Genomic DNA, 24,577 nt, shown 5'->3' with positions numbered 1-24,577 from the left:
GTGGGAGTGGAGTAGGGAATTAAAGTGACAGGTGACTGGAAGCTCAGGGTCACGCTTACGAACTGAACGGAGGTGCTCCGCAAAGCGGTCATCCAGTCTGTGTTTGGTCTCCAATATAGAGGAGATGACATCGTGAGCAGCGAATACAGTATACTAAATTGAAAGAAGTACAAGTAAATCACTATCGCCTGGAAGGAGTATTTGGGGCCCTGGATAGTGGGCAGGGAGGAGGTAAAAGGACAGGTGTTGCATCTCATACACTTGCAGGAAGGTGCCATGGGAAGGGAAGGGGAGGGGGTGATGGGGGTGACTGCGGAATGGACCAGGATGTAGCGGAGGGAGTGGTCCCTTCGGGGTGCTGAGAGGGGAGGGGAAGATGTGATTGGTGGTGGGATCACGCTGGAGATGACGAAAATGGCGGAGGATGATCTGTTGAACCTGGAAGCTGGTGGGGTGAAGGGTGAAGACAAGGAAAACCCTGTCGTGGTTCTGAGGGAGGGGAAGGGGTGAGAGCAGAGATGCGGGAAATAGAACGAACATGGTCGAGGCCATGTTAACCACGGCGGAGGAGTCTTAAGGAGCACTAAAAGTGCTTTTGTGTCTCTCATCTCTCCTGTCTTCCACCCTATCACAGACCTTCCCTTTTGTTCTTTCTTCCCCTCCCCCTTTTAGTGCACCTTAAGAATCTGTTCTTTTTGAACATTTGCCAGTTCTGACGAAGAATCGTCGACCTGAAATGTTAACTCTGTTTTTCTGTCCATAGATGCTGCCTGACCCGCTGAGCTTTCCAGCATTTTCTGTTTTTATATGCATGGACAGCTTGTTGACATCACAGCTGTTCGTGTTAGGGATTCCCCATTAACTTACTCAAGTAAGAGATCTCAACTGAATGTCGGAAATGCCGAACTTCTCGCCACAGAAGTTCTTCCCACGCGAGATCTTTGTGGGAAGCTTACTTTGTGGCCAGTCTTTGCTTTGCCGCCGACTGCAAATTATGGGTCATTAAATTGAAACATCAGATTTAAACGTCTCAATTTGTAAATTAAAGTAAATCATCTAAACATAGTTGACCACTTTTGTGATGCTGTAAAATGAAATGTCCCCTTTTCTTCTATTTGTTTCTAGTTTGTGTAATTCCACTCATTAGGAAAGGCAAGCTGGAATCTCTTAACTTGTGCATCTCTACACTTGCGCGATCACGTTTTGTACCTCAACATCTGATTATTCACAATAAGGAAAAATATTTCCTCAATTCAATTTGTTTACCTCAAGATATAAAGACTTATTTTAGTAGCTCTTTGCCTACAGTTTGTTATATCGGAATAATATGAATTGTGTACTGTGCATCTCCCTTATGATTTCTCAGACTTTACCTGTTATTTCAGAAAAGAGCACTGAAAAAGAATTTGTACAGTCCATTCTTGATGTAGAAGATCTTGTTAAAAGTGGCAACAAACACAGGTATAATTTGTAAATGGTAAATGTTTTTAAAAGATGTTCTTTTTTTAAAAAGGTTTCTCTGAATATTGGGTTGCCGAATATGTTGCTCAAGGCCCTTTCACTTCTTGAAGGGGTGGGTAGATGAGGCAAAATCCACTGTTCTTATAAAACAATATCATCAAAAACCCATGGTCTATACTTTTGTTTGTGATATATCTATCTCGTCTAATGCAGCCATCATATTTCAGTGTGGCATGTATGTATCACATGAAATGTGTATGTCACACTTGCACCTAATTCATTCAAATATTCATAAAACAGCAGCAGATCACAAGTGAATGGGAACCAATGATTATGAAGCATGTTAAGCTTTTTAAATGATAAATTCCCTGCGTAACAAGAATTGAACAAGAAACTTCAGGATATGTTTATTTACAACTCTTGCCCACAGAAAGTAGATAAGTAGAATCAAATTCCTATTCACGTCAGTAAGACTTGTGGCCTTAAAGGGACAGACTGGACCGCTTTCTGCAAGGCAGTCCTATATATTGCTATACAAATGCAAATTCTTTTTATTGCCTATTAGGAAAGAGTTGTCGAGACCTGTATTCATACATTGATACTTTGTACACTCCATGGTTTAACATTTAGTATTGTAAAACAGCATAATCCTCTAACTTAACATGAACAACGACATATAAATGCAAATTGTTGCATCTTTTATAGTGCCCTTAACATAATAAAACATCCCAAGTTGCTTCACAGGAGCATTATTAAACATAGGGAGGTATTAGGTCAGGTAGGGGTAGGTTTTAAGGAGCGTCTTAAAGGAGGAGAGAGAGGCGAAGAGGTTTAGAGAGGGAATTCTGGAGCTTGGGGCCTTGGCAACTGAAAGCAATGCTGCCAATGGAATCATTAAAATCGGGGATGAACAAGAGACCAGAATGGAAGGAACGCAGAGGTCTCGGAGGGTTGCAGGGCCGGAGGAGGTTACGGAAATGGAGAGGAGCAAGGTCATGGAGGGATTTGAAAACAAGCATGAGAATTGTAAAATTGTGGCATTGCTGGACCAGGAGCCATGTAGGTCAGTGAGCACAGGGATGATGGGTGAATGGGACTTGGTGCGAGTTAGGATATGAGCAGCAGAGTTTTGGATGAGCTCAAGTTTACGGAATGTGCAAGAAGGGTGCCTAGCCAGGAGCACATTGTAACAGTGGAGTCTAGCAGTAGCAAAGGCATGGTTGAGAGTTTCAGCAGCAGATTAACTGAGGCAAGGATGGTGACGGGCGATGTTACCGAGGTGATAGTAGGGGATCTTGGTGATGGAACAGATATGGGGTTGGATGATCATCTCGGGGTCAAATAGGACACCAAGGTTGCGAACAGTCTGATTCAGACTCATAGTGGCCAGAGAGAGAGATGGAGTTGGTAGCTAGGGAATGGAGTTTATGGCATGGACCAAAGTCAATGGCTTTGGTCTTCCCAATATTTAGTTGGAGAAAATTTTGGGAGGAAATTTCTGCTCATCCAGTATTGGTTGTCGGACAAGCAGTGTGACAAATCAAAGACAGTGGAGGGGTCGAAAGAGATGGTGGTGAGGCAGAGCTGGGTCTCGTCAGCATATATGTGGAACCTGACATTGTGTTTTTGGATGATGCCGCCGAGGGGCAGCACATAGATGAGAAATAGGAGGGAGCCAAGGATAGATCCTTGGGGGACACCAGAGGTAACGGTGCAGGAGTGGGAAGAGAAACCGTTGCAGGAGAATCTTTGGCTACGACTGGATAGATAGGAATGAAACCAGACAAGTGCAATCCCACCCAGCTGAATGATGGAGGAATTTGCCACATTTTCAGAAAAATATTTATTTTATGCTGGCTTTACTTCACATTGCATTATTTAGATTGATGGTGGATATTTGACTTGTTTCTCCCTGCCCTCACCCCTCCATCCAAATTTTTTTTTTGAGACGAGCAACAACATTCTTAGCCATTGAACACAAAATTCAGCATCTATTCTTGGATTCCTGCTTAACTTAAATTAAAGTTTAAAGGGATTCTGAATTTTGGTCAACTTGAAGGAAATGCAGAAGCTTTCAGCATCGTTTTTACATTTTATACTGGTATTACAAATCATTACGGGTAGTTTGGGGAAATTAAATTGCTTATATTAGCAAACTGAACAACTTACTATTTATCTAGCACTCTTATCATTGTAAAAATATCTCAAAGCACTTATCAGATTAGTTGCATGAAAATGGAATGGGAAGGAGAGGAATAGATAGAATGGATTTAAGAAGCGGAGCTGTAAGGGATAGTCTTTACTTCACTTTTGAAAAGGCATTAAATCAATTCCTTAATGTATAGCTACAGTATGGTGAAGGCTAAGTAGTGCCTTGTTTGATTGATTACTGGTATTTGCGTTTTCCTTGAAACCATCTTAATCCAATAACGAGATGTTCATTTGTTGCTTGTAAGAGCAGAATGGGATTATAAATGTTGCTGTTGATCCATTGTGGTGTGATTGAACCATCCACTATCACAGCAGTCGTTTACAGCACTAGTAAATGTCAATTTGAAACAAGATATTGATGTTGGTATATTTTAACTTTGTTGCAACTAACTGACACCAACGCATGTACAAATGTTGTGGGTGGCTTGAGTAATTGGTCATTTATTTAATGTTTAGACATGATGCAAAAATGTAAATAATTTACAATTAATTTGAGGAAAGCTCCTGAAAAATTCTCCGCTGTCAGAACATTAAGATATCAAGCCTGAAAGCATAGTGAGTGGACCCTTAATAACTCGTAATTAATAATTGTCAGAAGGGAAGGTCATCAGGGTGATGGACATAATTGAAGCCCCAATAGAAGATATCATTTGATCTTCAGGCACATTGAATGCCATGTTACCAAATTAGTAAACCTCCAGAATACAGTCTCAAGAAAGCCAGAGTCAACCACTAACATATTCTGACAGGTTTGTCTTTCGAGAAACTGAAAAGTGCCGAATACACAGTGTCAGAAATTTGTCGTCTTTAGCCATTTAGAAACTTGTTTGACAGTAAGTGTTGTCAAACACACTCCTACATTAATGTGAATTTCTTCACTGAACAGTGCTCTTGCCTTACTTGATACTTTGTGTGTTTTGAACAGGGTTTGTCCTTACTATTTGTCTAGAGCACTGAAGCAGAATGCTGAAATAATCTTCATGCCGTACAACTATTTACTTGATCCAAAGGTACTGTTGAAGAGCATTTCCTTTCTTCTTTGTCATGGGTTACCATGGTGTTTTGATACATTAGAAGCTCATAGATTCTGAATTATTTTGAATGTTCCTGAAGTATCAAAAAATGTAACCTGTAAATCTCTAGAGCATAAGTTTTACATAAGGAATGATGCTGGATAATATATTTTTATTGGACATTGCCAGGTAGAAAATAGAATCTTATTTTTGTTTCTGGGAACATCCTCCCCATTATATTTATTGGAAGATCTCTTTCTTGAATCTATTTTCAAATATACTTTAGGAGCACGTTTATATTTAAAATATGTAAAACAGAATAAGACCATACTTAGTACAATATAAGAAACAATATTATGAGAACTTTTTTCATGTACATCAATAAATGTGTTCTGAAATGATTCTAAGAAATACTAATAATGGATTTCAATATGCGTATATAGAATTACTGCTGAAATCACAATGCTAGGCAACACTACAGATTACAGTCAGACCTTGTAATAGCCAGTTTTCGTAATGTATCACTTTTGTAATAAACACATTTTCTGATGCTGGATAAGTCTCTGCTATAGTCATAGAAGAACGTCAATGTTAATAAATTGACACCCCAATAAGTACTACTTTGTGCATAAATTTGTAATAATTAAATTTGATTGTATAATACTTCAAATTTACTGCTTTTGCAACTGCAAGTCTCAGCATTGTGTTTAAAAGTTATTTTATTTTGCTGACTAGCAAGTTGTATTCATTTGCCCTATTTAGCTTAACTGCTTAAAGAGGAGATGGTATAAGTAATTGTGTGACCTCCTCTGCAGCAGAACATAATGACCCAGAATTTACGGTCCCTGAACCTGTGTACGCTCAGCATACACCGTCGTATGCCTTCTGAAAACCCCGCAAGTTCTGAGTTTTCACATGCCCGAAAACCTGGAACTTGCAATCTGTCAAGGTAACCCTTGATAAATCATCCAAATGAACCAACTAGAAATTCACTTTTGCTGGCGCAGAGTTGCGCTATTTGCCCAACTACTGCTCAGCGATTGCCCACAAAACTCTTACACCTGGTAAAAGCAGGCGTAGAGCCTGCCTTTGTCAGGGTAAGGGTTATTATAAATTTTAAAATAAAAAATAAAAAATGATGCACAAACACTTAAAATTAGTTTATACAAATATTGGCCTGGATTAAAATATTGAAAATTATTATTTTTTAAATTACATTTTTATTGCATTTGCTGTAATGAAGGGATTTTTAATTACATTTGAAAATCAGGAAATTTTGCTCTTCATTTACTCAATCTTTCTCCCCATCATAATTTTAAAAATTTCAACTTGAAGGAAGGAAGAACTTGCACTTATATAGTGCCTTTCACATCCTCAAGACATTCCAAAGCACTTCACACCCAATGTAGTACTTTTGAAATATAATCACTGTTGTAATGTAGGCAAATGTATTTCAACTTTAATTTTAGCTTTTTCTGACTAATAACTCAATCTGTATATTTAACCATTTTATAACTTTAAAACTTTCTGTTTATCTTCTTCTGGTTTCTATAGCTTATTTTGGAAGTAGGAATAAGTTCCAAAAAGTGCATTTTCAGAAGCTAAAAATAGCATTTACAAGCCAATTTTGCCGCCAATTTAGAAATCAGAGTGTTGAGATTGCCCTGATACACTCGGGCAAATCTTTGACATTTAAAATTGCATCAGTTAGAAGGGGGCTGAATACTCGTTGGAAAGCTCAAGAGTCTGATGCTGCTCAGTTGAGGAAATCCATCGTGTTGTGTGGTTCAAAGCCCATGGCCCACCTTCTTAGAAATGTTCAGTAGTTTGGTCAGTTGACTGTCGAGTTAACCATTCCACCTGCACTGATAAAACATTTGTGTAATCCTGAATCAAGAAATTGATAAAATAGTTTGGTGTTCGACAAATTTCCTGTCTTACACGCAATCATTAAAACAAGATTGTAGTTCACTTTGATCATTGGAAGTTTTTGCAGCTAGCCTGTTGTGTATCAGTTATTTATTAAGTTGTTTATTTAAGATAACTACTTATTTTTCTATTTAGTTGACATTCTATTTTTTTTCCCTCTAGAGTCGCAAAGCTCACAATTTAGACCTACGTGGGACTATAATTATTTTTGATGAAGCGCACAATGTGGTAAGTATTTTTTGTGGCTGTAAAATTGTTCTGTATGTTAGTATACTATGGGATAATAGTTTTACCATTTTAATGTCATTTTAAAATGGCAAAATGTATATACATTAAATATAGTAATTTGCAATCGATCAGTCTTGTCAGAACTGTAAAAATGCTGTGAATAGTTGTGTATTGTTCAACAGTTTAAAATCAAATTCAACATAGGTTGTAAACTGGGGACTCTTGCATTTATATGGAAAGAACTCCACTTTTCTTCACTCCATGAATAGCCGGCTAATAAACCTATTATTTCACAAGTTATTTCAACAACAACTTGCATTTATATAGTGCCTTTAATGTCATAAAACGTACCAAGGAAACTTCATAGGAGCATTATCAACCAAACAATGAGCTATATAAGGAGATATTGGGACAGGTGACCAAAAGGTTGGTCAAAGACGTTGGTCTTGGTAGGTAGGTCTTAAAGGTGGAGAGAGAGAAGGAGTGGGGGAGTTTTTAAAAAATCCTTTAGCTGTCTATTCTTTAAATCTACTTTCTGCCTCAGTTGGGTGTCAATTTTCCATCTGAGTCTGGTCAGTATGCAAAATTATTTGATTATGGGTGGCTATAGCTGACTCAAAATCTGCCTTTGCCTACTGCATTTTGTGCATTAGTTGCTGGACAATACATCGAGAGTAGGAAACCTTTATTACTTTATCCCTGTTCCTCTTTCTTGATGAATGAATGCTGGCAATAGTTGTCCTGCTTCTTTGCTGCCTTGGTTAGGATCAGCTAATGGGCCTGAACGTGGATCATATCTGAGATTTTCCTGGTTTTTATCATTTAGTGCCATACTAAGGGCCCAAGTTTCCACATGATTTGCGCCTGATTTTTAGGAGCAACTGGTGGAGAACGGACTAAGAAATCGCAATTCTCCATATTTTTTTTTCTGCAGTTCTAGTGAGGTAGAACAGTTCTACTTTGGAACAGAATTTTTTCTTCAAAAGGGGGCGTGTCCAGCCACTGACGCCTGATTTCATAGTTCCCACAGTGAAAACGTACTCCAAACTAACTTAGAATGGAGCAAGTGAAGATTTTTGTAGAACTGAAAAAACCTGTTCTACACATTAAAAAATCAGACGCAGGTTACAAATTAGGCGTCCAGAACGAGGTGGGGGGGGGGGGAGGGGGGGGCGGAAGGGAAGTCATTAAATTCTACAATCAATCCTTATTTATACTTCTACAAATATTATACAAATAAATCCAACCTGAATAAACATTTATAAACAAAGAAAAGATTAAATAAACCATCTTCCTACCTGTGTGAAAGCGCTTCAGCCATCGTTCGTTGCCGCGGGGGGTGGGGAAGGAAACCGCCGTTTGCCGCCGCGGAGGGGAGGAAGGGGAAGGAGACAGCGGTTTGTTGCCGCGGAGGGGAAGGAGACAGCGGTTTGTTGCCGCGGAGGGGAAGGAGACGGCGGTTTGTTGCTACGGAGGGGAGAGAGGGGAAGGAAACCGCCGTTTGCCGCCGCGGAGGGGAGGGAGGGGAAGGAGACAGCGGTTTGTTGCCGCGGAGGGGAAGGAGACGGCGGTTTGTTGCCGCGGAGGGGAGGGAGGGGAAGTAGACGGCGGTTTGTTGCCGCGGAGGGGAGGGAGGGGAAGGAGACAGCGATTTGTTGCCGCGGAGGGGAAGGAGACAGTGAGAAGGCTGCAAGAAGCCTCAGTGCTGATGTGCTGATGGCAATGTGCTTTTATTAAAAAATGTTCAAAAATTAAACAGCTACAAAGAACTGCAAAAATGGCCGAGTGCCAATGTTTTTTTCACACTGAGCATGCGCGAATGCTCCAACGCGCACGCGCAGCGTTGCCGGCAGGAAAAAAACTAATTTAAATAGTACTCGCCCCCTCCCACTTACAAAATCGGCGCGAGTGTAGGCTCCGCCCCCCTGGGCGCTGCGCCAAACAGACAAGGAGCTGCAAAGCGCTCGAGAATAGCGCGTTTTTTTTTTTCGGCGCGAAAAACGGGCGCCCAGCTCTGAGGGGCGCCCGTTTTTTATCCTGTGGAAACTTGGGCCCATAGAAACATAGAAAATAGGTGCAGGAATAGGCTATTCGGCCCTTCAAGCCTGCACCACCATTCAATATGATCATGGCTGATCATGCAACTTCAGTACCCCATTCCTGCTTTCTCTCCATACCTCTTGATCCCTTTAACCGTAAGGGTCACATCTAACTCCCTTTTGAATATATCTAACGAACTGGCCTCAACAATTTTCTGTGGTAGAGAATTCCACAGGTTCATAATTCTGAGTGAAGGAGTTTCTCTTCATCTCGGTCCTAAATGACGTACCCCTTATCCTTAGACTGTGACCCCTGAGATGAGGAGAAACTTCTTCTCTTGGAGGGTTGTAAATCTCTGGAATTCACTGCCTCAGAACTGTGGAAGCTGTGTCATTGAATAAATTTAAGACCGAGATAGACAGTTTCTTAACAGATAAGGGAGTAAATGGTTGTGGGAAGCGGGCAGGGAAGTGGACCTGAGTCCATGATCAGATCAGCCATGATCGTATTAAATGGCAGAGCAGGCTCGAGGAGCGATATGGCCTAATCCTGCTCCTATTTCTTATGTTCTTATTAAGTATTGGTGTATGATGGTGTGGTCGACCATGACAAAAGCTGCAGGGAGGTTGAAGCGAAGGAGGACAAATACACCATGGTCACAGTTACAGAGATTGTCATTTGTGTCCTTGATTAGGGATTCAGTGATGTGGCAGCGGTGGAAACCACATCTGCAGAATGATAATTGAATATGGCCTGAAGTTAGACAGATAATATGTAAGTACTTGTGGTCTAGATGTAGGGCAAGATTTCAAAATTACAATAGCCTCTGAATTAATTTTTTTAGATCCTATACTATACCAGTAATTGATTAACATATGGGTGGCGCTGATCAATTAATATGATTTAAAAAATACAAACAGTAACATTCTGAATTTTTTTTGCTATTTTCTCTGAGGTTTTGCAGTTTCTTTCAAAAATTATTCGGAATTCAGGAACTTTTGTCTTTCTCTTTGCCCCTCCTCGCTAGGTGTCTCTCGCTTCACCTTTTTTTTTTCCATTCCTTAGTATAAGTTTTAAGGTACGGTAAATTTTTATACACGATAGATATAAATGCAAGGATCAATTTATCCATTCTGTGTAACTTCTGTAAGTGGACATGTGAATTTGTGCCATGATCCAAGTAAATATCCAGTTGTAAAATTTGCAGTAAAGCTGCATAGCTTGCACTGAATTGAATGTTGTGAGATGCCCATAGGTTAGGAAACGTTACACTTTTTATTTTTCTGCCTTAATCATAGGAAAAAATGTGCGAAGAGTCTGCTTCATTCGATCTTACTCCTTATGATCTCGCTTCTGGAATTGATGCTGTTAATCTGGTCTTGGAGGATGAAACAAAAACATTACAAAGCAATACAGACTTCAATTTTGAATCATTCAACTCAGGTTTGTTAATCTTTCAAGTTCCTTTATGAATTCTTGTAAATGCAGTCATCTGAATCAGAGCAAATTGACGAGAATGAGGAATTTTTCTAATTGTGATCAAGAATCATTGAGTAAGTTTTCAATTTTTGTGTACTGCATTTTTCTATTTCTTTCTCCTTTTTAATGCTGTACCTTGTTTCTCATCTGATAGTGTAGATAGATCAGTTCCTAGGCTTTTCACAATGTCATTCTATAACTGTCAGCTAGATAATGAATGATGACCCAGCAGTCACGGCTGACTAACTTGTTTTATTCTTTCATTCTCTTCCTTGTGAGAAGTGTCTAATCTCTACTTGGTGCCTCCCTCATTCTGCAACTTGTAGCAGCTGCAGACTCGTTTTGCCAAATAAATGGTTTTAAATGTAAATTTGAATGTTTTTCTCTCATTATTCAATTAAAAAAAAAAATTGTAATTAGTGTTCAGAAAAGTGGCTCGTTTTTAATTCTTACAATATCTGTTTGGTAAGATATGTAGTCTGAACTCCACAGAGTATACAGACTGCCTTTCAGAAATGGGCAAACATTTCTTGGAGAAGTCCAAACATGAATCCAGTTTTGACTAAAATTCAAACTCTTGTCTCCAGCTTAGGAATCGTGTCCTTTATTGTAGCTACTGTGGCCCTGTGCTTGTTTTAAACGGGTTTTATTTAGTTTACTGGAATCACAGTTAAATGAGGGAATATAATTTATTTTTAAAGTAATGAAATACCAACCTTTCTAATGCCAAGCAATGGCATTTTACTTTTATGCACATTTAGGAAAAGATAATGCCTCAATATATGCATATTTTTTGTAAAGTCCTGTCCCCTCAGTACAGATTCACACGAGGCATGTAGTGAAGTCAAGGTCACTCTGGACCTGCACCTTTATTTCACAGCTCTGGAATGCTGCACTTGCCTGAGACCTGTGTTTATATACCTGTCTCTTGCAAGTGCACCCCTGGTGGTAACAGGTCATATCTTATTACAGTCATGTATAGCATGTTAGGATACAGTTTTATATATAATAATGTAAGATACATGACATTTTGTATTTCAGGACTGAAGATGGACTTGAGTGATCTCGCTAAAATAAAAAGTAAGTTGGTTTAAAGTTTCAAAAATTACTTTGTCAACTTAATAATGGTTTGCAGGTCAAATGTTCCATTGGCTCCTGCAGAAATATTGTTTAGTAATCTTATAACAATTTACATTTATTGAGTGCCTTTAATATAGAAAACATTGAGAGTAATAATAAGGGAACAATAGTAAGAGTTAGAGGAGTGAATCAAAAGCATGATTGGAAAGATAAACTTTGAGGAGTGTTTTTAAGATGTAACAAAGTGGAAGGATTTAGGAAATGAGTTTCCAAGGGTAGGGCTGAGACGGTTGAAGACTTTGCTGCTAGTGATGAACAGGCAGGGAGGGGCAATGTACAGGAGGCCAGAACTGGAGGACTGAAAGTGTGAGTGGGATATAGTAACTAGTACATTTTTGGTACAGTATGAGTTTTTGATTTTATTTCAGTGACAGTTCTGGATTATTTGTTTTACTCCTTGTATTTAGGATTAAATTAATGTTTGATAAATGTTAAGTGAAATTTAAATCGGTCACTTGGATGTCAAAATGGCTGCAGAGATTTGACTGATCGAAATGATCATTTTTCTTAAGTGCAAATTAATAAAATGCTGTTTGCTTTTTATATCTCCTGTCCTTTGAAAGAAATTCTACTTGACTTAGAAAATGCAATAGATTCTGTTGAATTACCGCCAAATGGAATTGGAGTGACCAAGCCAGGAAGGTAAGAATCACTATTGTCTCTTGATTTTTCAATAATTACATATTTTGCAGTAAAGCAAACTGTTGAACGTGTGTTTCTCCTATAAAACTATTAATTTGATGTATGGTGACTTTCAATCATCTAATTAAAGTGGTCCCAGCAACAAAATAAAATGCAGTGCATGAATTCTAACAATGTAATATATAATCTACTCAAAGTATAAGCTGGGGTACTCAGTTTGACTTGAGATGTTTTATTACTGGAAATACTAGAAAACCTGGGCCTGGAGTCCAAATAGATCTCTAGTGTAATAAAGAAGCTGGTACTTCCTGTTGCATGCAAGGTGCCGGCAGTTAGGTGTTTGTGATTAACTCTCCATTTTCTATAAATAAAGGTAGATTAACAGTAGGAATTTGTATTGTGTTCTATTATTGAGAAGACCAAGTTAATACCCCTCATAAAATTGACCAGTGGTAGCTGCCAGCTCCATCTCTGAGAGCTAGCTGCCAGATACCTGTCCTGCTCCCTTTTTGATTTTGGACAGGACATAAGGTGACAACCTTCAACACTGGCACTGCTTTGGAGCACTAGTGCATAGTGCCATGGAGCAGTGGGGCACAGATGGCATTATTAATCACACAGCAGATGTGCACTCTGCTTGTCCTGTGTCATTACAATCTGCTCCATTTAATGCTGCAACAAATGGGTAGCTACAGAACTGTAGGAAGAAACTGGCAGCAGAAGATTTTGATTAGCATTTAAAGGACATGACTAAAGAGCGAGGAGATGCTCTCTATTTCAGTGCTACTTTATCTGTAGGGTTAGTTTTCCCTTTAATACGAGTGTAACAGAAAACAGTGATCTGCTCATAAAAGGTTAAATCGGTAGCTCTCTCTGTCTGTCGTTGCACTGCCAATCATGTTTTTTGTACAGACCTCGTAAAATGACATGCAAGTCACTGTAGAAGGGCAGTGATGGTCTTCGAATTCAAATCCACAGAAGTGCAAGTGAAGCCTGAGAAACATGTCGCTGCTCCAAGCTGTGTTCCCTTGCTCTTCTCCATTTGGCCACAATGTCTTCCAGCTTCAACTTCTTCAGTTCCAGCTCTGCTCCATTCTGATCGACACAGGCTTTGCTCTTCATTCCTGACTTCTATAGCAGCAGTTATTCTGGTGCTAACCTAATCACATGTACCCTGGATGTGAAGGACTCTGGGCTGCAGTCTGTCACTTGATGTAATGCATTAGTGTAATACCAGTGATGTATCACTTTGAATGAGGTTTAACTGGAACAAGTAGATTATCTGCACTAAGCACTAATGCTCTTTCTTATTGAAAAAATGCCAATAAAACAACCACTGATATCATGGCGATGTGATGAATGCAGTATGTTTTTGACTGCATAATTAATATGGAACGGTGTCACTAGGGTTAATTTCTCAAACTGCTGTAAAGATTTTATGCCTCTCTTAATAAATTATGAATGCATCCGCAACCTAATTGACCTGCTCACCTCCCCTCCATTTATCTTTTTTTCTTGAGGTTGTATTTTTTTTAAAAAGAACATACGAACAATGGCTAACTGGAAAAAACCCACTGGTCCATTCAGCCTGACTCACAGAACTGCAATGCCTTGTAAATCATAATATATACACTCTCCACTCCATCCCACTTGAAAGCCAAGTCATCTCCTAGGAGAGCCAAAAATACAGATTAAAGACCCAGGCCAATTAGGGGAAAAAAACCTGGGGAAATTCCTTTTCAACCACCTTAGCCTATCGAAGCTAGTCCAGGAGACTGCTCTGGCTGAATTCCCTGCAGTACCTACCTTTTGTATGAGGTGATCTCCAGAAATAGGTCTTAGTTCCACAGGTCCACTACTCTCCAGGAAAGTAGCACATCTGTCAATTAATGTAGAAACGTGCGTGCAATGGAATATTTGTTTTTAAATGCAGCATTTCAAAAAAAGTCTCAAGATTTAAGGAAAACAAATATTAGACACCTCAATAATGTATGCTATCTAGCTTTTACTAGTTATTGGCCTCAACCTCCCACTGGTGTATTTTCCCAGAATATCACTAATTGCAGTATGTGCTGCATTTAGAAACTGTACAAATTGCTTATGAGTTATTTGTAGCAGTGAACCTGTTCTGGGCCTAAAAAATAGCAACTGCGGGGAGAAAACCAGTTCCCTTCTGAACCATTATACCTAAGCCTTTCTCATTCAGAATCTTCCCATTACTTTTAATCAGAAAAGGCTAGAAGCAATGTGAGTTTATTTGTGAACAAGTTAGCTGTTTGGAATGGGAATTTGATATTGCCTCTTTATACTTGTAATTCTGCAGTTGCAAACAGTGAATCTCAATTTTGAACATAAATTTGATATTCTTGGATGGGCATTGGAAAAAAAAAATGCAAGATGTAAACTAGAATTGTTCAGAAGACTGCGTCTTTCTGCCTTGTCGCTATACTAACAGCTGCTGCTCCTGATGGTTCCATGTTCTAAGCAGCTCTAAGTTGGTATCAAGTCCCTAGAGACCTAATTTGCATAGTGAACCTCATACCCAGTGTCATTTCATGAATGAAAAAAAGCACATAAAAGTGAAAGAAAAATTAGTGTGAAATCCTGAAAATTGGCTGTGTTTTAATTCTAGATCTAATAACATACTGCTTATGGCTGTGGACTGTTCTCCCAGACCATGAAATCATCAAAACTTTCAAATTCTAATTAGCTAACATTTCTTGGGAACCTAAATGGCCACAAAATTTGTCGGTATTTTCTGCAATACTTTGAGCTTTGGGTTGAGAACTTCAATATATTCAGCACTATTGTCTGCCAGTTATGAAATTGTAGTACATAAAGAATTACATCGAATTTTACAGCATGCAAACATGCCATTCGGCCCAACAGGTCTATGCCGGTGTTTATGCTCCACACAAGCCTCCTCCCACTTTAGTTCATCTCGCCCTATCAGCATATCCTTCTATTCCTTTCTTTCTTGTGTACCTATCTAGATTCCACTTAAATGCATCTATACTATTTGCCTTAACCACTCCCTGTGGTAGCGAGTTCCACATTCTCACCTCTCTAAAGAAACTGTTAGAAACTGTGCTGTGAATAATGCTGTGTTTACATAATTGTGTTAGAACTGGAGACAAAATGTCTCCTCAGACTATTATTGGAATAACTAAATAGATGGCAAGACTGAGCGCATGTTGTGGTTCCCTGCAGATGTTATAGCATTCTGCACTATGACAGCCATATACAATCGTATATCCAAGCGATTATTTGTTGTTTTCAAGTTAAGATTTGAACTTAGTTTATGAATTTGGGGAGGTTTAAGATATCCATTTCAGAATGGTGCCGTTTGCTAGATCAAAAGAGATAACGACCAGCTGAAGTGAGACAGCTCTGGCTTGCGCCTCATGGTTGAGAGCAAATAGGCCGTGAAATTCCTGGACTTTGTTGGGTGGAATGGAGACGCAAGGGTGGGGATGAGGCGTTTTTTTATGTTGGGGAAATTTTAATGGGAGGCGAGGGCAATTTTTGCATCTGACCCCTACTGTTCTGATGTCGCACAAAGAAGCAAAATTGGTGTGATGCACCCGCCAGAAATTCCACCTGTTCTGCCTTTCTTGCAACGGGGCTTGGAAGTCGGGGCCAAATCCTAGTTTCCTAACAACATTAAAGACATTGCAGTATTTTCTTTTTTAACTCTTTGGCTGTAATGGTTAGCCCCCTCAGGGCAACAATTTGCTGTTCCAATATGGTCCCTGTGGGACAGATGCCCAGAAAGTGCCATTAATGGTAAAAGCACCTGCCCTCTTTATGCAAATGACCCGGTCCCTGGGATTTGGGGAATGGTCAATGCTGGGCCAGACTGGATGCCCTTCCCTGGCAATGGTGTGGGGCTTCAGGAATTACAGGGTCATACAGTCTTGTCCTGTTGCATATAGTAATTAAATCTCTGGTCATAAATAAGGAAGGCTGAAAAGTAGTACAAAATTAATCTGTTGATGAATGTGAACTCATGAGTTATTTTAATTAGAGATTAAGACATTTCCAAGTTTTTGTGCAGTAATTGCTCATTTTGCTCAAATTAATATGGTATGGACTTCATTTGCAGTTTCATCTTTGAATTGTTTGCACAAGCTCAAATTACTTTCCAAAACAAGTCTACAATTTTAGAAGCACTGGAACAGATCATGAGCGCTCTGTCAGAGCGTAAGTATTTGATATAGTCTGTCTTTTCAATTTTCTTGCACCTCTTGCAAACATACAGAATTTTGGATAGGTGTTTTCTTATGGCTTTCCTCATGACGTATCTATTATTTATACTGGATAATACAAATAAATCTTTGAAGTATATTTAAATTTACTTGAATATTTTTGCTGTGTTGATTGAAAGATAGAGATGAAAATCCATCAATCTTCTCCACATGAGGGTCAGATGGGAAAGAGGTGGGCTGTCAAATGTCTGTTGCTACTAGTGGCACCATGAAAAATGACTTATTAATGGTTCAAATGAATTCATACAGGAGGTTCCGTGTAAATATCTAATCCAGTTACATTCTTGAATGTTTCAGGTTTAAGTATGTATCAATTTGAATATTGCACCAGTTCATGTCGTCATCATCATAGGCAGTCCCTCGGAATCGAGGAAGACTTGCTTCCACTTTTAAAGATGAGTCCTTAGGTGGCTAAACAGTCCAATACGAGAACCACAGTCCCTATCACAGGTGGGACAGACAGTCGTTGAGGGAAGGGGTGGATGGGACTGGTTTGCCGCACGCTCTTTCTGCTGCCTGCGCTTGATTTCTGCATGCTCTCAGTGATGAGACTCGAGGTGCTCAACGCCCTCCCAGATGCACTTCCTCCACTTGGGGTAGTCTTTGGCCAGGGACACCCCAGTTCATGTATTTTGCTCAGCTTGGACAATGGAAATATTTGTCCATGTGAATCATCTTCACTAGGGAGGATGTAGTTCTAAAATGGAATGCAACCAAGATGTTCATTATGTATGATTAATAATCTGCTAGCAGCATCTTAAGTTGGTTTCAGATCTTAAAGCCAGTTCTGTTTCTCTACCCCCCCTCCCCCCCCCCCACCAAAACTTACCAAGGAAATTGTGATGAAAACATTGATGTCATTGGAGCTTGAAGTTAAAATAAAATCTTTATTCATTTGCCTATAGGTAGTGGAATATTCACCAATACGAGTGGACTACAGAAACTAGCCGACATTCTCCAGGTAGGATGTTCTTGTTAAATTGTGATGCTCTAGATCTACAGCTGCAGTATTTTTAAATGGTGAAAAATTTCAAATTGTTGCAGTACAGAGGGACCTGGGGGTCCTTGTGAATGAAACACAAAATATGAGTATGCAGGTACAGCAAGTAATCAGGAAGGCAAATGGAATGTTGGCCTTTATTGCATGGGGGATAGAGTATAAAAGCAGAGACGTCCTGCTACAACTGTACAGGGTATTGGTAAGGCCACACCTAGAATACTGCGTACAGTTTTGGTCTTCGTATTTAAGGAAGGATATACTTGCATTGGAGGTTGTTCAGAGAAGGTTCACTAGGTTGATTCCGGAGATAAAGAGGTTGACTTATGAAGATAGGTTGAGTAGGTTGGGCCTATATTCATTGGAGTTCAGAAGAATGAAAGCTGATCTTATCAAAATATAAGATAATGAGGGGGCTCGACAGGGTGAATGCAGAGAGGATATTTCCACTCATAAGGGAAACTAAAACTAGGGGACATAGTCTCAGAATAAGGGACCGCCCATTTATAACTGGGATGAGGAGGAATTTCTCCTCTGAGGGTTGTAAATCTATGGAATTCTCTGCCCCAGAGAGCTGTGGAGGCTGGGTCTTTGAATATATTTAAGGTGGAGATAGACAGATTTTTGAGCAATAAGATAGTAAAGGGTTATGGGGAGGGGGCAGAGAAGTGGAACCGAGTCCATGATCAGATCAGCTTTGATCTTATTGAATGGCGGAGCAGGCTCGATGGGCCAAATGGCCTACTCCTGCTCCAATTTCTTATGTTCTGTTTAGAGCACCACGTCGGTTTTGAATAAACTTGTCTTTTTCTTCAATAACTTGATCCAAATGGTTATATTTCCTTACTGTAATAGTGTAATTATTCCTGCTGCTAAAATGGTCCGAGTGCATGGAGGATGCTGGAGAGTTCAGTTATGAAATAAGCCTAATGTTGATTATGGGAAATAAGATGCAGTCTGTAATGTAAAAACATAAAGAGCAAAGTGTACACACAGGTTTGGGTCATCCATCTATTATATATTAAAAACGGTGAATGGTCTCAGAATTCCAAAGATAATGCATCTACAAATGATGCTGTGCATATATATTTCCCCTCCCCACTGGCTGGCTTTGCAATACCTTAATTCTTCTATCCCTGCTGATCTGAATTATCTGAATTCCCCTTCCTCAGCATTCTCACCTTTCCCTCCCCACCCCCACCCTCGACATGTTCCCCGTGAAACTTTACTTTGCAAAAGCTGGTCCCGAGCTACATGGGACTGGCAAACAGCTGCGCAGCCAGGCAGCTCTGAGGGAAAGTTGCCCCTCCCCCTTTCGACCCCGTGCTGGGTGAATTGAGTGCAGGGTGGGGTAGGGATGCCAAAAATTGGCTCCCTCCCTGGCCACTGTCTCGGGTTGACACCTTGTTCACAACCTCAGCATCCTGTTTGACCCCCAGCTGAGCTTCTGACCCTATTTCCTCTCCATCACAAAGACTGCCTAGTTCCAGCTCGAACATCATCTGCCTCGGCCCTGCCTCAGCCATTTGCTGCTGAAACATTCATCCACACCGTTGTCACCTCCCAAATCATTCTAATGCTCTCGTGGCCTGCCTCCCGTCTTCCACCCTCCATAAGCTTCAACTTATCCAAAACTCTGCTGCTCGTATCCTAATCCGTACCAAGTCCCACTCATTCATCACCTCTGTGCTTGCTGACCTACATTGGCTCACAGTATCCTAAAGCCTTCAATTTTGAATTTTCAAATCCCTTCATGGCCTCACCTCTGCCTATGTAAACATCCCCGACCCGATAACACTCCAAAATCTCTGCATTCCTCCAACTCTGGTTTCTTGCCCCGCCATTGGCGACCGTGTCTTCAAACTTCTAGGACCTAAGCTCTGAAATTCGCTCCCTAAACATATCTGCCTTTCCACCGCTTTCCCCTTTAAGACTCTCCTTGAAAGCAACCTCTTTGATCAAGCTTTTCGTAATCTTTCAAACTATCTGCTACTTTGACTGTCAGTTTAGGTCTGATTAGACATCTGTGAAGCACCTTGAGGTTTTCTACATTAAAGTCTCTATATAAATGCAAGTTTTGTTGAAGTCCACAATTGCAACCAGTATTTTGCTTGAGGGGCAATCTATCGATGTTCCAACACTCTGCACCATGGAGTGTTTTACTGTATTCCGTTTACTTGCTCAGTAAATGCTGATAGCTGCCTATGAATAGTATTCCTTTTCTTTCTTGCTGAAGAGCAAGAAAAGGACAGGGATAAGACTGAATCTCAGCCCTCCCTACAGTCTAAAACCATGCAAGCTACTGACTCGGATCTGTCAGGATATGGAGCACCAAGTTTGACAATAGCTACCAGTGACAGAGAGGAGGGCAGCATTGATCAGTAAGAGCAAATAATTTTACATATTGATTTTATAGTACTAACATTTTTAATAAACTAAAAAAATTCAGAAATTTACTCGAGGTAAACCTTTGCCAAATGTATCTGTTGCACCAGGGTGTCGCGGAGGGAGCGTTCCAAGCATTCCGAAAGGACCACTCCCTCCACGACAACCTGTTCCATTCCTCAATCACCCATGCCACCTGCCCTTTTACCTCCTCCCTTCCCACTGTCACAGGGCCCCAAATAGTCCTTCCAGTTGAAACAGCGATTTACTTGTACTTCTTTCAACTTGGTATACTGTATTCGCTGCTCTCGATGTGGTCTCCTTAATTGGGGAGACCAAATGCAGATTGGGTGACCGCTTTGCAGAACACCTCCGTTCAGTCTGTAAGTGTGACCCCGAGCTTCTGGTCGCCTGTCACTTTAATTCTCTGCTCCACTCCCACTCTGATCTCTCCGTCCTTGGCTTTTTGCACTGTTCCAATGAAGCTCAACACAAGCTCGAGGAACAGCACCTCATCTTTAGGCACTTTACAGTCTTCTGGACTCAACATAGAGTTCAACAATTTCAGATCATAACCCCTGCCCCTATTTTTTTCCCCCAGTTTTTTTTCCTCTTTCTCATGGCAGCTGTTGATGATTCTATGATTTCCATTTACACCCTATCTAGACTCCTCTTTTCTTAACTTGCCCCATTACCATCTCATTTTGCCTTGCACTATCATTCCTTTTGTCTCTTAATCTCTCCTGCCTTCCACCCTATCACAGACCTTCCCTTTTGTTCTTTCCTCCCCTCTCCCCTTTCCCTGCCCACACTTGCTTAAAAACCTGTTGCATCTCTAACCATTTCCAGCTCAACCTGAAACGTTAACGCTTTCTCTCTGCACAGATGCTAGCTGACTTGCTGAATATTTCCAGCATTTTCTGTTTTTAATGGCCCTGAAATTCCGGTAGGAGGCTTCTTTCGGACGAACGCCTCGACCAGAGAATTTTTCTGAAAGTACCTGGTGATCCCAGCGATGCAGTGGGGAGGCCTTCTCTTCCCGCACAGCGAAGTGTGTGCCTGTCCTTCAGGTTCCCACGCAGAAGATGCAGTCATATGCGACTGCTCAACAAATCGGGTAAAGTATTCTCAATTAGCAGCAAAGGGGACTCCGTTTCTACGAGCTCCAATTTTTATCACTGAGAATACTGCATAGTGATTGGTGGTCCAGGCCCACGTGACTCCAGCTTGTACGTACCTGAAAGACATCTCCATGCGCTGCGCAGCTAATCTAGGTCTCCGACCGGGATCCTACGTTCCTCCGGGACCACCAGGTACTTTTATAGATTTTTTTCGGGTGGGAGGCATTCGCACAAGGGGGGCCTCTGACCGCAATTTTCCCTCCATTGTTGTTTGGAAAATTTGCCAGAAAATATTGTTCATTAAATAATCTCCAAAGTTGATTCATCGGCAAAAGACAAAGAATTATATTTTTTATGCATTTATCTCCTTTTGATTCTTTTCATAGTACATAATGAGCACAACAAAATTCTTTGTAGATAGTACAAATAGCTTTAGTTGTTTTATGCTACATGTTGTAGAACCAGTGACATTTTATAACTATTTAGTATTCAACGTATATGCCAATCTCTACTATAATGAGGAAATTAATTGTGTAGATTATGGATGAGACTAACAACAATGCTTCTTTAAATTGTGTTTGAAAACTAATACTTCATCTAAAAATAATTAAAGTAATGACAAAGTTCAGACAGTTGCTGATGCTTAATTTGCTGAGTTTTTGAGCATCTACCTAAATGCTTTTAAATTGTGTAATTTTCTGATTCTGTGGTCAATTATACTTTTTCTACTGAATATGCAATTTTCTTTAAGCAAGAATTGTCACATACGGCAAGCTTCAATGAACCGAAACATCACAAAGTCATGATTTTATTTTAAATGAAGTTTTACAAAAAAATAAATGGAAGAAGGAAAAGGCTATTATATCAAACCAAGCCCATCTGTTTTTCATAAATCAACTCCACCGCTCCACCTTTTTAACTTATTCCTCGATCCTTTCTCTCTCAGGAAATGTTTGCTTGAACCCATTTATAGTATCTGCCTCAATGGTCTTCCCAAGAAATTTATTCCCGAACTCCACAGCTCCATTGGACTCCTTTCTAACTTTCAATTTTTTATTTTGCACCCCCAGTATTTGAACCCTTCACCATAGTGAGCAACTTTCCTGGATCAGATTTGTCAGTTTTTCATGATCTGGAAATCTTTAAACCATCTTGGTCTCTTTCCCAAAGGAAAAAAATGCCAAATTTCCTTATTGTTACTTCATATTTTGTGTGTCAGCTGCGCTCAGTTGATGGCACTACCATCGGAGTCAGACGATTGAGCGTTGATGTCCAACTGCAGAGCTTCACCACATGATGTATACTGTGCCATCTTTCAGATAAGAGGCTAAACTGAGGCCCTGTTTACCTGTAGCACTGCCTCCAGTAGACATTAAAGATTACATAGGAATGTTCCATAGTTGCTAACCAAATGCCTTTGGAGCAGACATGAGTGTTGTTGGGCCTTGTTCTCTCGGCCCAAAAAATTGTCTTTTCAGGATTGTCTCTGGACTCCTAACGCTGGCTTTGTTGCTGTAGACTGAGAGCTCAGTTGCCTGTAGTGCTGTTCAGCTGGTAAGCTGCTTTTTAACTGATATCATTGAGTAGTTTTAGGCAGTGGCGGCATGCTGGTATCATTTGCTTTTTAGTAAGGATTTAGAGGCACACCTGGCAACACCTGTTAAGCTTAGATCCTGACCAGTAGGATTTAGAATAGGTGGAAGCAGAATAATGGTAGAAAGTGCCTCCTCTTTAGGTGAGTAACAATATTGGAACAATTAGCTATTTAAATCAATTTTCTCCAGCAATGTGGAAAGATGATTTGGTTGTTACGGCGAGGCAGCGTTCGAAAACCACATCTCTTTTTATAAGATAATAGGATTGATGTCAGCAGGTCACTTTTGACAATAAAATTGCTTCTGAAACTGAAGCTGTATCGATATGTTGCCATGTTATGTTGAAGTAAATTGCTGCTGATGCCATTAGAACCATTGTAAGTTGGTGTTACAGAAAAATAGACTAAATATTTTCAAGATACGGTGCTAATTGCCATGGGTGTGAATTGTACAAGGTTAACAAGCTTACATTCCCATCTGTTTTTTCATGACTAAGGTTTTGAGCTCTTGGGGGTAACAGCAGGTTCTCCTTTTAATTTTTTCCTCGATGGGTGTTGTTTTTCTAGCATGAGATGGGGAAGGGAGAGAAAATCATGTCCCAAGTAGATAAATCTAATTAATGTCACTCAATGGCCCCAAGTTTCCACACGCTACAAAACGGGCGCCCCTCCGAGCTGGGCGCCCGTTTTTCGCGCCGAAAACGGCGCCGGAAAAAAACCGTGCAATTCTGGAGTGCCCTGCAGCTCCATGTCTGCTTGGCGCGGCGCCCAGGGGGCGGAGCCTACCACTCGCGCTGATTTTGTAAGTGGGAGGGGGCCACTTAAATTAATTTTTTTCCTGCGGCAACCCTGCGCGTGCGCGTTGGAGCATTCGCGCACGCGCAGTGTGAAGGAAACATTGGCACTCGGCCATTTTTGTAGTTCTTTGTAGCTGTTTAAGTTTTGAACATTTTTTAATAAAAACACATTGCCATCAGCACTGAGGCTTCTTGCAGCAGTGAGAAGGCTGCAGGAAGCCTCAAAGTTGAGGCAGCCGTTTCCCGACGGCCTCCCCCCCCCTCCCCCCCCCCCCCCCCCCCTCCCCCCGCCGTTGGGAATGGCTGCTGAACTTGAGGCTTCCTGCAGCCTTCTCACTGTCTCCTCCCCCGCCCACCGTCTGGAACGGCTTCCTCCCCCCCCCCCCGCTGCGTTCGGTCAGTCGGTCGGGCCCGCACTCCCTCCCTACTACCCCCCCCCGCCGTCAGGAACGAACGGCTGCCTCCTCCCCCCCCCCCCCCGGCGGGAACGGCTGCCTCAACTTGTGAGGCTTCCTGCAGCATTCTCCCTGGCTGAAGCACTTTCACACAGTTAGGAAGATGGTTTATTTAATCTTTTCTTTACTTATAAATTTTTATTCAGGTTGGATTTATTTGTATAAGTATAAATAAGGATTTATTATAGAATTTAATGACTTCCCTCCCCCTCTTTTCCACCCCCCCCCCCCAACCTCATTCTGGACGCCTAATTTGTAACCTGTGCCTGATTTTTTAATGTGTAGACAAGGTTTTTTCAGTTCTACAAAAATCTTCACTTGCTCCATTCTAAGTTAGTTTGGAGTACGTTTTCACTGTGGAAACTTTGAAATCAGGCGTCAGTGGCCGGACACGCCCCCTTTTGAAGAAAAAATTCTGTTCCAAATTGAAACTGTTCTAACTGACTAGAACTGCAGAAAAAAAAATGTGGAGAATTGCGATTTCTAAGATAGTCCGTTCTCCACCAGTTGCTCCTAAAAATCAGGCGCAAATCATGTGGAAACTTGGGGCCTTTATTTCTGTATTGTAATTGTGGACAGGGCTTACATGTGCCTTTAAAAGGAAGCAAAGGCAGTATCTGGCAGTGGTATACTTTCTAACAGACTGCTCTAAGTGGAGAAAGTGCATCCGGGAGGGCGCTGAGCACCTCGAGTCTCAATGCCGAGAGTGTGCAGAAATCAAGCGCAGACAGCGGAAAGAGCGTGCAGCAAACCAGTCCCACCCACCCTTTCCCTCAATGACTATCTGTCCCACCTGTGACAGAGTCTGTGGCTCTCG

The 24,577-nt window shown here is 40.8% G+C and overlaps 1 protein-coding gene across 4 annotated transcripts in view; it reads left to right on the top strand.

Annotated features, from left to right (window-relative positions):
• Positions 1–24,577, top strand: part of rtel1 (regulator of telomere elongation helicase 1) — a 158,289-nt gene that overhangs the window by 26,604 nt on the left and 107,108 nt on the right. For 3 of the 4 annotated variants that reach the window (XM_070895979.1, XM_070895976.1, XM_070895977.1), the window contains exons 7-14: positions 1,386–1,461; positions 4,598–4,682; positions 6,777–6,842; positions 10,181–10,325; positions 11,403–11,441; positions 12,065–12,143; positions 16,249–16,346; positions 17,317–17,372. In XM_070895979.1, the coding sequence (XP_070752080.1) occupies positions 1,386–1,461; positions 4,598–4,682; positions 6,777–6,842; positions 10,181–10,325; positions 11,403–11,441; positions 12,065–12,143; positions 16,249–16,346; positions 17,317–17,372 (644 nt within the window). Of the gene's footprint in view, positions 1–1,385; positions 1,462–4,597; positions 4,683–6,776; positions 6,843–9,579; positions 9,657–10,180; positions 10,326–11,402; positions 11,442–12,064; positions 12,144–16,248; positions 16,347–17,316; positions 17,373–24,577 lie in introns of those variants that run through there. The other variant, XM_070895980.1, reaches the window with a different exon arrangement.

This window comes from Pristiophorus japonicus, chromosome 12 (assembly GCF_044704955.1).
Source record: "Pristiophorus japonicus isolate sPriJap1 chromosome 12, sPriJap1.hap1, whole genome shotgun sequence".
NCBI classification, from domain to species: Eukaryota; Metazoa; Chordata; class Chondrichthyes; family Pristiophoridae; genus Pristiophorus; species Pristiophorus japonicus.
The sequence above is the reverse complement of the archived record's forward strand: the minus strand, read 5'-3'. Positions and strand labels throughout refer to the sequence as shown.